The sequence below is a fragment of the Chrysochloris asiatica genome, unplaced genomic scaffold, assembly GCF_000296735.1.
Source record: "Chrysochloris asiatica unplaced genomic scaffold, ChrAsi1.0 scaffold00003, whole genome shotgun sequence".
In the NCBI taxonomy this organism is placed as follows: domain Eukaryota; kingdom Metazoa; phylum Chordata; class Mammalia; order Afrosoricida; family Chrysochloridae; genus Chrysochloris; species Chrysochloris asiatica.
The window spans coordinates 21,619,158-21,635,487 of record NW_006408521.1 but is presented as its reverse complement, the minus strand read 5'-3'; the positions used below and the strand labels follow the sequence as shown (position 1 = coordinate 21,635,487).

General features: G+C 37.4%; 1 protein-coding gene across 3 annotated transcripts in view; it reads right to left on the bottom strand.

The window, feature by feature from the left end:
- Nucleotides 1-12,385: 12,385 nt before the first annotated feature.
- The window catches only part of CCNJ (cyclin J), a 31,073-nt gene continuing 27,128 nt past the window's right edge, over nucleotides 12,386-16,330 (bottom strand). Inside the window, exons 3-5 of one of the 3 annotated variants that reach the window (XM_006831183.1) lie at nucleotides 14,107-14,406; nucleotides 13,860-14,019; nucleotides 12,386-13,222 (exon numbers count right to left, since the gene is read on the bottom strand). In XM_006831183.1, coding sequence (XP_006831246.1) covers nucleotides 12,811-13,222; nucleotides 13,860-14,019; nucleotides 14,107-14,406 — 872 coding nt within the window. In that variant the 3' untranslated portion in view covers nucleotides 12,386-12,810. The remainder of the gene's footprint in view (nucleotides 13,223-13,859; nucleotides 14,020-14,106; nucleotides 14,407-16,330) is intronic. The other 2 variants (XM_006831184.1, XM_006831185.1) reach the window with 2 other exon arrangements.

The following is a 16,330-nucleotide window of genomic DNA, read 5'->3' as shown; positions in this document are numbered from 1 at the left end:
CTTTTCCCAGCCCCCAAGCAAAAAAGGCTTCAATAATGTTTGCCTACAAAATAAACATTAGACACTAGTTACAAATGTATATTAAATATATTCATTATATAATTTTATAAATTTTAGTGTATCTGATATATGTCATAATGTATAACATTATATAACATTCCTATGCCAACCATTACACCATTGTGTTACTTAATTTTGGATGGAATAGCCAATAAAATGAGATGAGACAATGTTTTGGAAAGAAGGAAAATTTTTCATTATTATTCCACTGATATGACTGTATACCTGAACATCTCAAAAAGTCAGCTGTTGTTGTTAAGTGCCATTGAGTCGGTTCCAACTCATAGTGACCCTGTATAGGGTTTCTGAGAAGTGGCTGGTGGGTTTGAATTGCCGCCTTGTCATCCAGTGCTTATCCTACAGTGCCATACCAGGACGCCAAAACCAGTAAAAAAAAAGGTAACACAATCTTATTACAAACAAGAGAGTTAATTGGTTAATAATTTAAATTATTAATAAGTCATTAGCAATTAAATGATCAATAATTTAAAAGAATAGCTAATTTTTTTTATTTTATGAAATTTTGATTCATCTAAAATTTACAATACCTTATTAGTACCTTATTAGTAAAACTGACCACCACTCGTCTGTCAGTTTGTCGTACTGTAGTGACTTGTGTGTTGCTATAATTCTGGAAGCTCTGCCACTGGTATTTTAAATACCAACAGGGTCACCTGTGGTAGACAGGTTCCAGTAGAGCTTTCAGACTAAGACAAATTAGGAAGGAGAGGCAGACCCACTTCTGAATGGTTAAACACTGAAAACCTTATGGATAGCAGTAAACACTGTCTGATACAGTGCCAGAAGATAAACCCCTCAGGCTGGAAGGCATTCAAAATAAGACTGGGGAAGAAATACCTTCTGAAAGTAGAGTTGACCTTAATAACATGGATGAAGTTAAGCATTTGGGACCTCCTTTTGCTGATGTGGCACAACTCAAAATGAGAAGAAACCACTGCAAACATCCATTAATAATTGGAACATGAGATGTATTAAATATAAATCTAGAAAAATTATATGTAAGTCATCAAAAATGAAATGCAACACATTAAGATGGATATCCTAGGCATTAGTGAGCTGAAATGGACAGGTATTGGCCAATTTGAATCAGACAATCATATGGTTTACTATGCAGAGAATGACAAATGGAAGAGGAATGGTATCACATTCATTATTAAAAAGAGCATTTCAAGACCTATCTTGAAGTACAGTGCTGTCTATGAGACGATAATATCCATACACATACAAAGAGCACCAGATAATACCACTATTAAAATTTACGCACCAACCACTAAAGCCAGTAATGATGACACTGAACAATTATACCAACTACTTTAGTATGAAATTGATCAAACATGCAAACAGATGTATTGATAATTACCAGTGATTAGAGTGAGAAAGTTGGAAGGATCAGTAGTTGGAAAATATGGCCTTGGTGATAGAAATGATCCTGGAGATTGCATGATAGAATTTTTTCAAGACCAATGACATCTTCATTGCAAATACCATTTTTCAACACTATAAAAGACGTATTCATTGCAAATACTTCTTCTCAGCAATGTAAATGGTGATTATATACATGACCTAATCAGATGGAATATACAGGAATCAAATTGACTACATCTGTGGAAAGAGAAGATGGAAAAGCTCAATAGCATCACACAAAACAAGTCCAGGGGCCAACTAGGGAACAGACCATCAATTGCTCATATGCAAGTTCAAATAAGTCCATGAGAACCAAAATATGACCTTGAGTATATCCCACCTGAATTTAGAAACTATCTCAAGAACAAATTTTATGCATTAGACATCCCTCAGTGAAGTCATGCTCATGATTGTACTCATGTGCTTAATTGTGCTCATGAGGAATCTGTACCTGGACCAAGAGGCAGTTGTTTTAACAGAACATGGGAACACTGCATGGTTTCAAATTAAGAAAGGTGTGTGACAGGGTTGTATTCTTTCACCATACTCATTCAACCTGTATGCTGAGCAAATAATCTGAGATGCTGGGATATATAAAGAAAAACGTGGCATCAGGATTGGAGGAAGATGACACCTAACAATAACAACAAGAGAAGTTGTAGAATGGCATCATGAACATTACACATGGAATAAAAGGTCATTAAGACAGGAAAAAAAGGTCAAAATGGATGTCAAAAGAGACTCTGAAACTTGTTCTTTAAGTTAGAGTAGGTAAAGCAAATGGAAGAAATGAAGTAAAAGAAGTGAACAGAAAATTTCAGAGGGCAGCTCAAGAACACAAAGTAATATATGATGATGAAATGTGCAAAGACCTAAAGTTAGAAAACCAAAAGGAACAACACTCAGTATTTCTTAAGCTGAAAGACCTGAAGAAAAAGTCAACCCTCAGGTTGTACTATTAAAGGATTTCATGGGCAAAATATTGAATGATACAAGAAATATCAAAGAAGATGGGAGGAATATGCAGTCACTGTACCAAAAGGAATTGGTCAATGTTAAGTCATTTAAGAGATAATATACAATCCTGGTGTGGCTCTGTGGGTTAATGTGCCAGACTGTAAAGCCATTTGAACTGCAAGGTTGGTAGTTCAATCTCATCAGCTGCTCCTTGGAAACCCTACACAGGGTAGCTATGGGTCAGAATCAACTCCATGGCACTTAACAATATACAATCAAGAACAGATGGTATTGAAGAAAGAAGTCCAAGCTCTACTGAGTGCATTGGTGAAAAACAAACCTCTAGAAATTGATGGAATATAAATTGAAATGTTTCAACAAACTAATGCAGCACTGGAGGTGCTCACTAGTCTATGCCAAGAAATTTGGAAGATAGCTACCGGGCCAACTGATTGGAAGAGATCCTTTGTGCCCATTCCAAAGAAAGGTGACCCAATGGAAATCATCAAGTAAAATTTTGATTAAGATAATTAAGTGCAGCTGTACATTGACAGGGAACTGCCAGAAATTCAAGCCGAATCCACAAGAGGACATGTAACTGGAGATTTCATTGCTCATGTTAGATAGATCTTGGCTGAAAGTAGAAAATAGCAGAAAGATGTTTATTTGTGCTTTATGGACTACACAAAAGCATTTGACTGCATGGGTCACGACAAACTATGTATACCATTGGGAAGAACAGGTGTTCCAGATTTTAATTGCATTCAAGAGGAATCTGTACATAGACCAACAGGTAGTTGTTTTAACAGAACAAGGATATACTGAATGGCTTAAAATCAGGAAAGATGTGTGCCAGAGTTGTATACTTTCATTATATTTGTTCAATCCGTAGGCTGAGCAAATAATCTGAGAAAGCAGCCCGTTTTAACTAGTTAAGCTAAACTACTGTTTGGTTTTAAGATGACTGCAAGAGATACTTTTGGTTTAAGGTTTTAAGATTATCTCAAGGAAATAGTTTCAGGTTGAAATTCTATTCTGCATTTTCTCCCTTTGATCAGGGTTCTTTTATAGAATCATTGATTAAAATGGGCTCTGTGAGTTAAGCACTGGGCTGCTAGCCAAAAGATTAGAGGTTGGAATAGAAAGACAAGGCAGTCTCCTTCCATAAAGATTTACAGGTTTGTAGGGAATAATTCTGTTGCTGAGTTACGATCCACTCAAACCCCCGTAGGTTTAGGTATGGTTTGGTTTTAATGAAAACTGGGCACCATGCAGTTTTTCTGGTCTTATGGTTACACGGAGGCAATTAGCCACACATTCCTGACTCTCCTTCTGTTGCTGCAAGCCAGTTGACGATGTTGTTTTTAGGTATCACTAAGTCAGTGCAACATTGCCTGGTTCTGCGCCATTCTCACAACTGTTATGTTTGAGCCCATTGCTGCGGCCACTGTGCCAATTGATCTTGTAGAGGGTCTTTTTCTTTTTCATTGACCCTCCTCTTTACCAAGCCTGAGGTCCTTCTCCAGGGACTGGTCTGAAGTCTATGAGACACAAAGTCATGCCATCCTTGTTTCCAAAGAGCATTCTGGCTGTACTTCTTCCAACACAGATTGACTGGTTTTCTCGTAGTCCCTGGTACTTTCAATATTCTTCTCCAACACCATAACTCAAATGCATCAATTCTGCCATAGTCTTCCTTATTCATTGTCCAGCTTCCACATGTACATGATTTGGGTCAGGCGCACCTTCATTCTCAAACTGACATCTTTACTCATGAATACTTTAAAGAGATCTTTTGCAGCAGACTTGCCTAATGCAGCATGTTGTTTGATTTCTTGGCTGCTACTTCCATGAGTGTTGAAGTTTTTGACAATTTCTAATTTTTATCCATTTATCATGATGTTTATTGGTCCAGTTGTGAGGGGTTTTGTTTTCTTTGCACATTGATGTGCAATCCATACTGAAGGCTGTGGTCTTTGTTCTTCATAGTTAAGTATTTTAAATCCTTTTCACTTTCAGCAAGTAAGGTTGTATCATCTGCATATTGCAGGTTGTTACGTGTCCTCCTCCATCCTGATGCCATGTACTTCTTCATGTAATTTAGCATCTTGGATTTATTTGCTCAACATACAGATTATTGTGCCTTCGATGGCACGCGCCCAAGACCGCAGGTACCACACAACTAAGTAGGCAGTAGAACAAAAGCACTGAACACACAGATAAGCTAATTAACTGGGATGTCCCGTGAAACCATAACCCCAAACAAAGGAAGTAAATCCCATGAGGTGTTGGCTGTGTATATAAGCAGCCTCAGCAGCTATTCCTTTTGTTGATTTTGTTGTTGTGAACATATCCGTCACGTAACTTTTTACAAGGGGCTCTGTAGGATAAGCACTGGACTGCAAGCCACAAGTTTGGCAGTTTTGAGTCCACCAGCCACTTTTCAGGAGAAAAATGTGACTTTCTGACTCTGTAAGATTTACATACAGCCTTGGAAAGCCTATACAGGGTTTCTATGAGTTGGAACTGACTTGCGGGCAACTAACAACCATATTGACAGCACTACAAAATTATATCCTCCTATTTTTCAGTGTTAAGAAACTATCCACCTATTCCTTTTGTATCAAGTTTTTCCTCTATGAAAAATCAAATCCCCTTCCAGTATCTACATAATTATATGTATATATATATAGTTTATACTATATTACAGTTTATGTATATATCTCTAGTTCTATCAATATGATTAAGTATATTAATATATTTTCTAATAGTCAGCATTACATTCCTGGAATAAACCCTACTTGGGCATAACATTATTATTTCAATGTGCGGCTTGGTTTTATTTGCTATTATAACATGGCAAGGTTAGTGTTCCTCAGAAACCCTACACAGAGTTGTTAGTTGGAACGAGTCTGTGGTACTTGACAACAGTGCTAATAAGTGATGTTAATAGGTGAAATTGGTTGCATTTGCCTTTGTTGTGCAATCTTTTTCATAAAAAGATTGCACAACAAAGGCAAATGCAATTTTCATAAAAAATATTTGGAAGATGTTTTTATATTCTCAAAGTTTAAGTATCATAGGAACTACTTGTTCTTCAATGTCTTTGCAAAAAAGGTATTTCTCTTTAAAACATCTGAGCTTGAGGCTGTTTCTTTCAAATGTCCAAGGACATCTTTTTATTTTTTTCCTACAAGGTCAGGATCAAATTGTAATTTACTTAGACTGGCATTGGTATCAGTATATATTCTTTTATTTTTTTGTGTGTAAGTTTTTATTGTGAACTGAGTGATAGTGTACATGGGAGAACATAGGCTTTACATCTTCGTTTCATTGCAATTACAATCTCCTCAGTGTATCATTCAACAGTATTTGCACCCATTCCCCATTTTCTTTTGGTGGTGGTGGGGGATTAGGACTTCTTTAGAGCAATTCTAGTAATTTATATTTTCTTAGAAATGTTTTCACTTCATCTAGGTATTCAAACTTGTTAGCATGTTCTTGTAATTACGTGTTGTGGAGTCAGTTCTGATTCACAGCAGCCCTATGTATAATAGAATGAAATACTGCTCAGTCCGGTGCCATCCTCACTATTGTGATGTTTGAGTCTCTTGTTTGCAGCTGCTGTGTCAATCCATCTCATTGAGTGTCTTCCTCTTTTTCATTGACCCCCCACCTTACCAAGCATGTCTTTCTCTCCAGTGAGTAGTCCATCTTTATAACATGTCCAAAGTTCAACAGAGGAAGTCTCTCCATCCTCCCTTCTGAGGAACAATAAAACTATACTTTTTCCAAAATGGATTTGTTTATTTTTCTGTAAGTCCATGGTATATTCAATATTGTTCGCAATACTATAATTCAAGTGTATCAATTCTTTTGGGGTCTTCCTAATTCACTGGCCAGCTTTTGCATGCAAATGAAGTGACTGAAAATATCATGCACACTTTAGTCCCCAAAGTGACATCTTTGCTCTTAAACGCTTCAGAGGCCTTTTACAGCACGTTTGCCCAATGCAATATGTTGTTTGATTTTTTGACTGCTGTTTCCATGGATGTTGATTTGTGGATCCAAGTAAAATGAAATCCTTGAAAAACCTCAACCTTTATCATATTATTTATTGGCCCAGTCATGAGGATTTTTGCTTTTATGTCAAGGTGTAATCCATACTGAAGGCTGTATTTATTGATCTTCATCAGTGTTTCAAGTTCTCTTCATGTTCAGCAAGCAACATTTGTTTGCATTTGCATACATCAGGCTGTTAATGAGTCTTCATCCAATCCTGTTGCCATGTTCTTCATATTTTCCAGTTTCTTGGATTATTAGTCTAGTATTCAGATTGAATAAGCATGGTGAAAAAATACAACCCTGACACACACCTTTCCTGATTTTAAATCACTCTTGTTATGTTCCATTGACTACCTTTTGGTCTATGTGCAGGTCCTGCATGAGCACAATTAAGTCTTCTGGAATTCCCATTCTTCACAATGCTATCCATACTTTTTTTATGAGCCACACAGTTGAATGCCTTTGCATAGTGAGTAAACATCTTTCTGGTACTGTCTGCTTTCAGCCAAGAACCATGTGACATCAACAGTGATTAACCTCATGTCCCATGCTCTTCTGATCTAGCTTGAATTTCTGGCAGTTCCTTGTTGCTGTATAGTTGCAACCATTTTTAAATTATCTTCAGCATGTGATATTAATGACATTGTTTTATAATTTTCACACTTCATTGGGCTACTTTTCTTGGGAATGGACATAACTATGGGATCTCTTATATTGAAAATTCTATACATCAAGAATTCTGGCATAAAACTCAAAGAAAATGAACATCCAACTAAAAAAAAAAAAATGAACGAAACAAAAACAGAAAACAATAAAATCAGAAAATAATGTATTAACATGACAGAATATTTCAAGACCAATGACTTATTCATTGGAAATACCTCTTTTCAACAAAATAAATGGTGTGGATTCATAGTATGGTGCTGTAGGATAAGCACTAGACTGTGAACCATAGGTCAGCCATTCAAATTATATACAGGAGTGGCATTGTGGGTTAATGCGCTAGACGGCAAAGTCGATTTGAACTGCAAGGTCGGTGGTTCAGGCTCACCAGCTGTTCCTCAAAAACCCTATACAGGGTCACTATGGGTTGGAACTGACTTAAGGAGTCAGAACTGATTTGACGGCATTTAACAATGATACACAGGGACCTTGCCAGAGAAGACATGCTAGAATCTGTGGAAAGACACAAGGGAGCAGCTCAGTAGTATCAGGAGCCAACTGTGGAACCAATCAATTGCTCATATGCAAATTCAGGACAAAGATGAAAAACCTTAAGACAAGTTCCTGGGAGCCAAAATATAACCTTGAATATATCCTGGCTGAATTTAATGACCATCTCAAGAAAACATTTAACGTATTGGATACTAATGACTGAAGACCAGAGGTGTGTAGGATGACATCAAGAACATCATAGATGAAGAAAGCAAAGGTCATTAAAAAGACAGGAAAGAAAGAAAAGGCCACAATAGATGTCAGAAGAAACAGAAACCTGCTCTTGAATGTAGAGAAACTAAAATGACTAGAAGAAATAATGAAGTAAAAGAACAGAGCAGAAAATTTCAAAGAGCAGCTTGAGAAGACAAAGTAATGTATTATAATGAACTGTGCAAAGACCTGGAGTTAGAATCCAAAACAGAAGAGCATACTCAGTATTTCTTAAGGTGAAAAAACACTAGAGAAAAAATTCAAGCCTTGAGTTGCAATATTGGAGGATTTCATGGGCAAAATGCTGAGTGACACAGTAAGCAAGTAAAGAACATGGAAAGAATAGAGTCACTGTACCAAAAGGAATTGATCCATGTTCAACCACTTCAGGAGGTAGCTTACGATCAAGAACCAATGGTATTATAAGAATTCATTGTAAGGTATTTCTGACCTCCTAAAAGCTTACATTTTCTTCTGCTTTTCAAGTCTATAACTCAACTTCCTTCTATCCACCATGACTTCTCAGTGTGTTTCTTCACTGTCCAATAATTGTGCTGAGTGTAGGAAGGAAGGACTCCCACACCTGACTAGGGCAAGTCTGCTTTGTGCCTCACTAGAGTTGATGACCTCCACCTGGAGATTACCTGCACATTTCCTTTAACACCCACTTCTCAAGTCTCAGGTCTGGCCTCTGGTAATGAGGAACTTATACTCTGAAAGCTGTGCTGCTCCTGTTTGTAGTATTCTGAATTGTTGTTCACAGAAATGTATAACTTACGACCACTGATTTGATTTTGCCCTTTGAAGTAACATGACATCCTTTCACATCTTAAAAGAAAGGCAACTCAACTTCCCTCAATCTTCCCCAGATGAAAATCTTATCAATTCCTTCAATTGATTCTCATAACAGGATTCTAGACCTATTACCCTTGTGGTAACAAGGGTAGCTCTATCCATTAAAAGGTGAAAACTAGCAAATAACAGAAAATACAAGAGAATGGCCCTGACCATTTAAAAATCACGATCCATTTGACAAAAACTTTATGGACACAGAACATTTACATATAGATTATAAACCATGTCAGGGGTTCATGGACTCAAGATTAAGGATTCCTAGTTTACAATGCTATAACAGAGGTTGATTGGAGAGCTATCAAAGTTGCTGTGGAGCAGGGGCAAGGTAATAACAAACATTCCTTCCTACAGGAACCCCAAGGTGGTGGTTCAAACCCACCAGCCACTCCTTGGAAACCCTATACTGGATTGCTTTAAGTTAGGAGACTTCACAGCCCTTCGTAACAGTCTGGATTTGATGCTGCCACATGGACTGTACCTGTTACTTTTTAAAATGTAAGGGATTTAAAAAAAAAAAAAAATCAGTTGAGTGATCACTGACACAATATTGGGTTCCAAACTATCATTCTAATTGCTCCAAGTGTACTAATTATATTTATCAAACTAGATGTGTAAGCTGCTTGAGGTGGAGAAGGCCTTTTACTACTAAGCATTGGAGAAATGTAGCTGTTTATTACAAGTTTGCCACATGGGATTCAGAATAATCTCTACACAATGCTACTTGGTCTGGCTTGGGAGGCTTATTCTTACCTTTTCCTTAAATTCATCCTACAGGACATACACATGTTAACTGTCTTCAGGTCTGCTGCTAAACACTGGCACGGTATCTGAGCAGTGACAATACAGAGAACTAATTTTAGAAATGCTTTTGAGGAGATGTAATTCCTACCTAACCCACATGCACAAGTCAGTTACATTTTACTCTTCATAACAAATCCTGCTAAATTCCAACATGAATCAAGCAGCAAATGAGATTTGTATTTAGGAGAACCGACCACTGTCACAGTTGACTGATGCCATTCAGATCCTTGACCCTTTACTGTGTTTCTATTTTTCTTTATAATAAATGTCAAATTTTCTGAAGCTTGCATTATCGTTTAATAAATTGGAATTTGCAGTTGCTGATTTTAAGCTCAGAGGGCAACAGCTGTGTCCAATATACAGCTTGTGGAATTCTATGTTTAGTATAGAATACATAATGAACAGACAAATGTTTTCCAACATTATATTCTGAGTGTTTCTTAGTCAATACAATTATGATTCCAAGTCTGATTTCTTAGGCAATACAATTATGATTCCAAGTCTGATTTATATGACAAATATGTCGACTTTATTTTGAAAACAAAACATCAGAACCATTTTACTGAAAACTAGCTTTATTTTAAAATTAAGTGCATAGCACTCATCTAATTCCATTGGCGTAGACTTTAGCACCATCTCACTATTTTGCAATTAATGTGCTAACACAGATTTTGGTTTGCAGTCTATACTTGAGTAGTGTTTATTTAGTGGACTTTGGTAAAGCCCTTTATACATATTAGTTTGTTCACAGTACATATTTAATGATGGTCCAGTAATCTCAAAACAAAACAACCAAAACCAAACAAAAAAAGCAAACCTACCTTAAAGACTAATTAATAAATTAAACAAAACCAAACCCACACAATTCTCCCACCCCTCAAAAGCTAGCAGTTATGAGTTGTGTTTATATTGAAAGTTAAATGCTTTTAAAATAGTTCTGGTACTCCAACCATCCCACCCTTCCCTGCCCGGGTATGCAGCAATAGCAACAGATTCTTTTATTCTATCCGCCCCCCTCCCCCTCAAATCAATCCAGTGTTCTTTAGAGTCTTTAAACATAGATTGGGAACGTGTTAATAAGCTTTTTAAAAAAGGCATATTCTTCTATAACAAGAATGACATTTAAACCAATCAATAAAAGCATTTGACAAGACATTAAATTACCATAGGCACCAGTTGTTGTTTCAGTTGGGATCTCTATCCCAGTATCTTACATTCATAGTACTATTGAGGTAGTTAAAATACTGAAAATTGGACTCCAGGTTGCTGGATTCTGAATATGAATGACAGATTCTCTTTTGAAACTTCTTTCCCCTCAAATAATTCAAGTTATCATAAGGTAAAAACTACCAAATCCAATTAGCAGCTTCTGTAAAGAGGGAAAGTGATGATACTTTCAGAAAACAAGTTTCATACTCATTGAAAACTGCCAGGAGTGAGTGTTTCTCTTCCTGAGTGGGTTTTTTTTCCGCCCCCCCATCTATCAGACTAATAAATCCACATCATGCCCTATGTGCTCTAAATATAAAAGTCCTCTCGTTTTAAGAAAAGGATATTTCTCTAAGAATTCATGCTGGCAGAGCCATTCACCCACATGAATCCACTGGAGCCACCTGGATCAATCTGTGTTGAGCCCTCCCCTTCCTAACAAAAGCCACTGGCTGATTGCTGAGACTCCTGCTGCATACCCACAACACCCTTATGTTTGTCTTCAATGCATACTGTGGCAGCTACATATCTGCCATGCAGACTCCATTCTATTCAAGTGCTATCTTTAAAAAAAAACAAAGAAACAAGACACACCTTACTAATTTTTAAACCAGAAAGCTTCCCTCCACCCAATCTCTTTTCTCCCAGATACGAGTACAATGTACAGTTTATCAGTTATTACAATGATTTTTTTTCTTAACTTTAAAAATTTATTCCCCAAAACTCTTTACTCCCAAATTACCTTGCTGTAATGACTGTTACTGCTGTTTCACACATTACCAGTACAGTGAAATGTACCAGGATAGTTCTGGGGCCAATCCAACAAAAGTAGCTACTGAAATGGACTCATCAGTAGCTTTGCCTGCTTAGACTGACAAGCTGGATTCAAAGGTTGCACATGAAACCTGTCTTCCACATAACAGAACAAAGTGCTGCTTTAGCACAACCTGAGAACAACCCTGGCCACACTCCACTCCAAAATAAACCTACAGAACTTTATTCTAGAACTGACAACTTACAGTATGCCTTCCCTTGAAAAAGCGTTTTTAAAAGAGTAATATCAAATCTGGGTATAGGTCATTGATTCCACTAAGAAATGCAATTATGGATCAGAGGAATCACCACCATTCATTCTGAGCTACAAAGTACGTTCTCATTTGAAAATACATCCTAGCATGAGTATTTTAGCCTATGTTATAAATGTACTTCATATTATAACATTCTCAAAGCATGTTGCATTACAGTGAAGAGTTTCCAAGTAGTATAAATTCCCTGAGTTAAATGTGTTTTAATCTAAAAATCTGAAACTGGTTATTCAGAGGAAAAACCAAGACAAATTATGACCATGATTTTAAGATACAAGATCTACTTCACCCTTAACTTTGACACATAAATTCAGATACCTATACTACTGGTGATACAGAACTGTATAGAATCGTCTTAGGGAGTTATATAGAACCATCGTTTTTTACTGCACAGATTGAAACAGCGTAACCACAATTTTAAACTTGGTAAAAAATTATTCATCTGTAAACCAAAAATATAATTCAAAACTGCAGGGAAAAAGAAAAGGTTTCTTTAAAAATTAATACTGCAACTTTCCTTCATAAAAGACTGTTTGGCAAGTCCACAGATAAACATTAGTCTTTAACACAGAAGCCAACATTAGGCCCAGAGAACACCACAGGTCAAATCTCAATATGGCAAATTGGGGTTGGTCCAAATTTCCTATTGTACTGAATATTTTTGAAATATTTGGATCAGCCAGGGTTTGCAAATCTTTTGTCATATAGGGATTTGTTATAATAAGATTTGATATACACACTATTAAAGTTTTTGCAGAGTTCCTTAGACTTTCCAGGTGTTCATGGTACTGAAAGGGATATTCCATCTTCTTGGAGCAGGTATCTGAAGTATTTGGATGCCAATTCACTTCTTTTCCGTTTGAAAAGAAGTTTTAAAAAATCCTGTCACAAAATAGTCTGGGTCAGGTATTACCTTCACACATAATCACCTTTCGAAACATGGAGTAATGCAAGGGTAATGTTCATTTATCTGATAACTCCGGTTATAAGAAACACTCAGGCAGGGCTTAACTTCTACTGGTATTGCTAGTGACATCCCAACACCAGTCTGCACGTGCCCAAGGCCCTGAACACTAGCTTGGAAGCCAGCAGGACATGTCTGTAAAGTGTAAGATGAGGTGTGTGTAGTAGATACAATCTGCTGACAGCTTGGTTGTTCTGATACAGGATGGCGATACTGCAGTGAAGTCTGATGCGTCTGATGGAGATACTGGGGCTGCTGAAAGTGAACCGGCCGTGAGGGCTGGGAGGATGTCTGGAACACACTTAATTGTGCTGACTGAGGTCCTGCTTGCCCTCTCTGTTTGTTTGCTTCTTTCACATCATTATCATGAGCACTACAACACAGAAAAAGTAATCTCTTAACAATGTTACCTGAGAATTTGCAAAAAAAGTCATGCCCTAACTCCCACATCCTCAACAGTGGACTCCACACACTATTACCACCTCTCTAGATAGCAAGTCACACACTATGCCATAATTTCATCAAAAGGGAGATCTCATTCTTATCCTTTGGTACAATTTCCCTTGGCACAAACCTTGGATCTGGCTGGTAGCTTTGAGGGCTGTTTCCAGCTTAGAAGATAGAACCAGAAGCACTTAAGTGCAGCTGCCAAGAAGTTACATTCTTGGTAACTTCAAGAGTTCAAAGACATGGAAATGAGGACTGGGACAAGACTGGCCTGGCCTGATCTCAGAGTTATAGGCTGCTACAAACACCAGAGAGCAGCTTCTTTCTGTACCAGGTACCCAGAATCACACTAGCAATGACAACCTTTAATTGGATAAATCCCTTTCTACAGAATACTACCCATTCAGCAGCTTACTCAAAGCAGCAAGTGGCTGCCACCAGAGCAAATATCCTAAAAGTCCTGTGCCTGTGAGAAGTTGTTTTTAGGGAAACGTACACCTATATATGAAGAGAAATACTAAGAAATTACAAATACAAGAAATACAAGAACAAAAGAGGCTTACATCAACAGTCGTTCAATGCACTGCACTAGGAAATCCCAGGAGTAAGCAGTGAGACGATGGAGTCTTGTAGGCCACGTTGGAGAAAGGCGAAGTATAATCCTTGAAGAAGCCACACATGCAGCAGCTACTAAAGAAGGTGCATAATTTAGAAAGGCATAATCTGTGGAGACACCAAAAATGAACTTAAGCATAAACAGAATACACAAGTCATAAATTCACAAATCAATTACTGACATACACGACTTACCTTGCAAAGATACTTCCAGGAAGTAATCTGCATACTTGGCCATGTAGAGTTTGGTTTTCTCTAAGCAAATCATTGGCCAGCCATCGTGAAGATCTGTTTCATGCACTGCTTCAGACAGGTAATATTCAATGAAATGGGCAGCTGTCGGAAGGCAGAGGTTCCACTGAAAGGTTTCTAGTAACAATAGTTCCATATGCAGCAAATTTTGTTTTGTTAATACTAGATTCATATTAGTCATACAACCCAAGCTGTTGAGCTGCTCCAGCTTTGGTACACTATCTTCTTTTTCTTCAAATTTACCTTGTAAGAAATGGGAAAAAAAGAGAAAATGTTATGCAAGTAATTGTTCTAGATCTAGTTGGCTAAATGGGTTTTGCTGTTTTACTGCCAGGATTTAGATTCAAAGACATTCTTTTCTCTCTACCTTACAGAGATGCCACTGTACCAGAATTCTCTGTGGTTCTCATACGTGCATATTTTCACCACTTACTCCACCCCCTCACCAACCCCCCAAAATGCTGGGAATATGTAAACATTTTGATCTATGTCTTAATGTGTAATGGAAGTAGTTTTTACACCAGTGGGAGGAAAAAATAACTCTTAGAATTTCACAGGCTGAATCTTTTCTGGAAATTTCTTTTTAGAGGCTTGGTGATGGTGGTGGTGATGGGAGAAATTATTTTATTTCAGAACAGAAGATAGTTTAAACAACTTAGCATCACTGCTTTATCTGAAAGAAAAAATAGTTAAGCTTGAGTATTTCATCTTGGCATATTTTCAGTTTAATCTCAATTACAAACAGAACAAAATAGATTTGGGAAGGGAAAAAAAAAAAACCCTAGGTGACTAACATAAACACTCTCATTCTACAGTCACAAAAGCACAAAACACCAATCTTCTTCTGAATCCAAACCAAAAATCTAGTTGTCTGTTATTAAAAAAAAAAAAAAAAAATGTGGAGGGAGTGATATTTTATAAACTCTTATTGTTCCTTTCAGTTCTTTATTCAGAGCAGAAGAAGAGTGAAGATGATGTGGTGGCTGAACGCCATTGTTTGAAGACATTAACTGGGCAGAAAACACTCATTTACAGGAATTCATGCACAACTATGGAGCACAATTCCTTCTCCAGTGCACAAATATTTTCTTTTCATAGTTTATAGTTCATCTTACACTTTCACTCCCAAGTAAACATTTTACTAATATATATGTATATATAACATTGTTTTGGAGGAATTTCTAGAACTAATGGACAGAGAAAAACTGCAAAGTATCAAGTACTATTATGATTTTTCTAGATGCAGCAATAGAACCAATGAGCTGTCTTCACCTCTGAGTCTTTGTTCATGAAGGCCCATGTTGTTGAGTCAGCTCTGACTCCTAGTGACTCTAAGCACAACAATAAAACACTGTCCCATCCAGCACCATCCTCACAACTGTCGTTACAGAAGGGAATAACTCGTGTTCTATTTTATGTTCAGGTTTTTAAAAAGTTGTAATATTAAAAATATTATAGATTTCTCATACTTGCATACTCATTTAAGATTATGGTTATCAGAATATGGCACTAAAGCAGCACATATTTGTCTTAATATTTTGATAACTCTTCCAACATATTTGGTTTCCCTAGGAGTCAGCATAGTACAGTGGTTATGTACCCAGTGGCAAACCAAAAGGTCAGTGGTTCAAACCCAACGGCCTCTTTGCAGGAGAATGGGGCAGTCTGATCCCACAAAAATGGACTTGAAAATCCAACAGAGCAGTTGTATTCTGTCCTAACCAGTCACTATGAGTTGGAATCCACTGAATGGCAATAGGTGGTCTCCTTGGTTACAACCTAGTCTGTCTAGGAACTAGCAGAGGGTGTGGAACATCCAGCCTGTAGAAGACCCCCGAAATTATTTGGTCTGGTCCTGCCTGCCAAGGCAACCACAGTTCCAGCAATCACATTATAGAGCAGGCTAATTTTAAGCTAATTTAAATAGATTTCCAAGATGGCAAGTCGGGTAGCTGCGTAGTGTAAGGAGCTCGATCAGCAGCAACACAGAATACTGGATCAAGCAGGCTCAGGGGATAGTGCTAGAACGCTGAACCACATATGAAGGAATATTTAGAAGCTTGGAAGGCTTGTTGTTGTTGTCAGGTGCCATCGAGTCGGAACCGACTCATAGCGACCCCATGCACAGCAGAACGAAACAATGCTCGATCCTGGGCCAACCTCACCA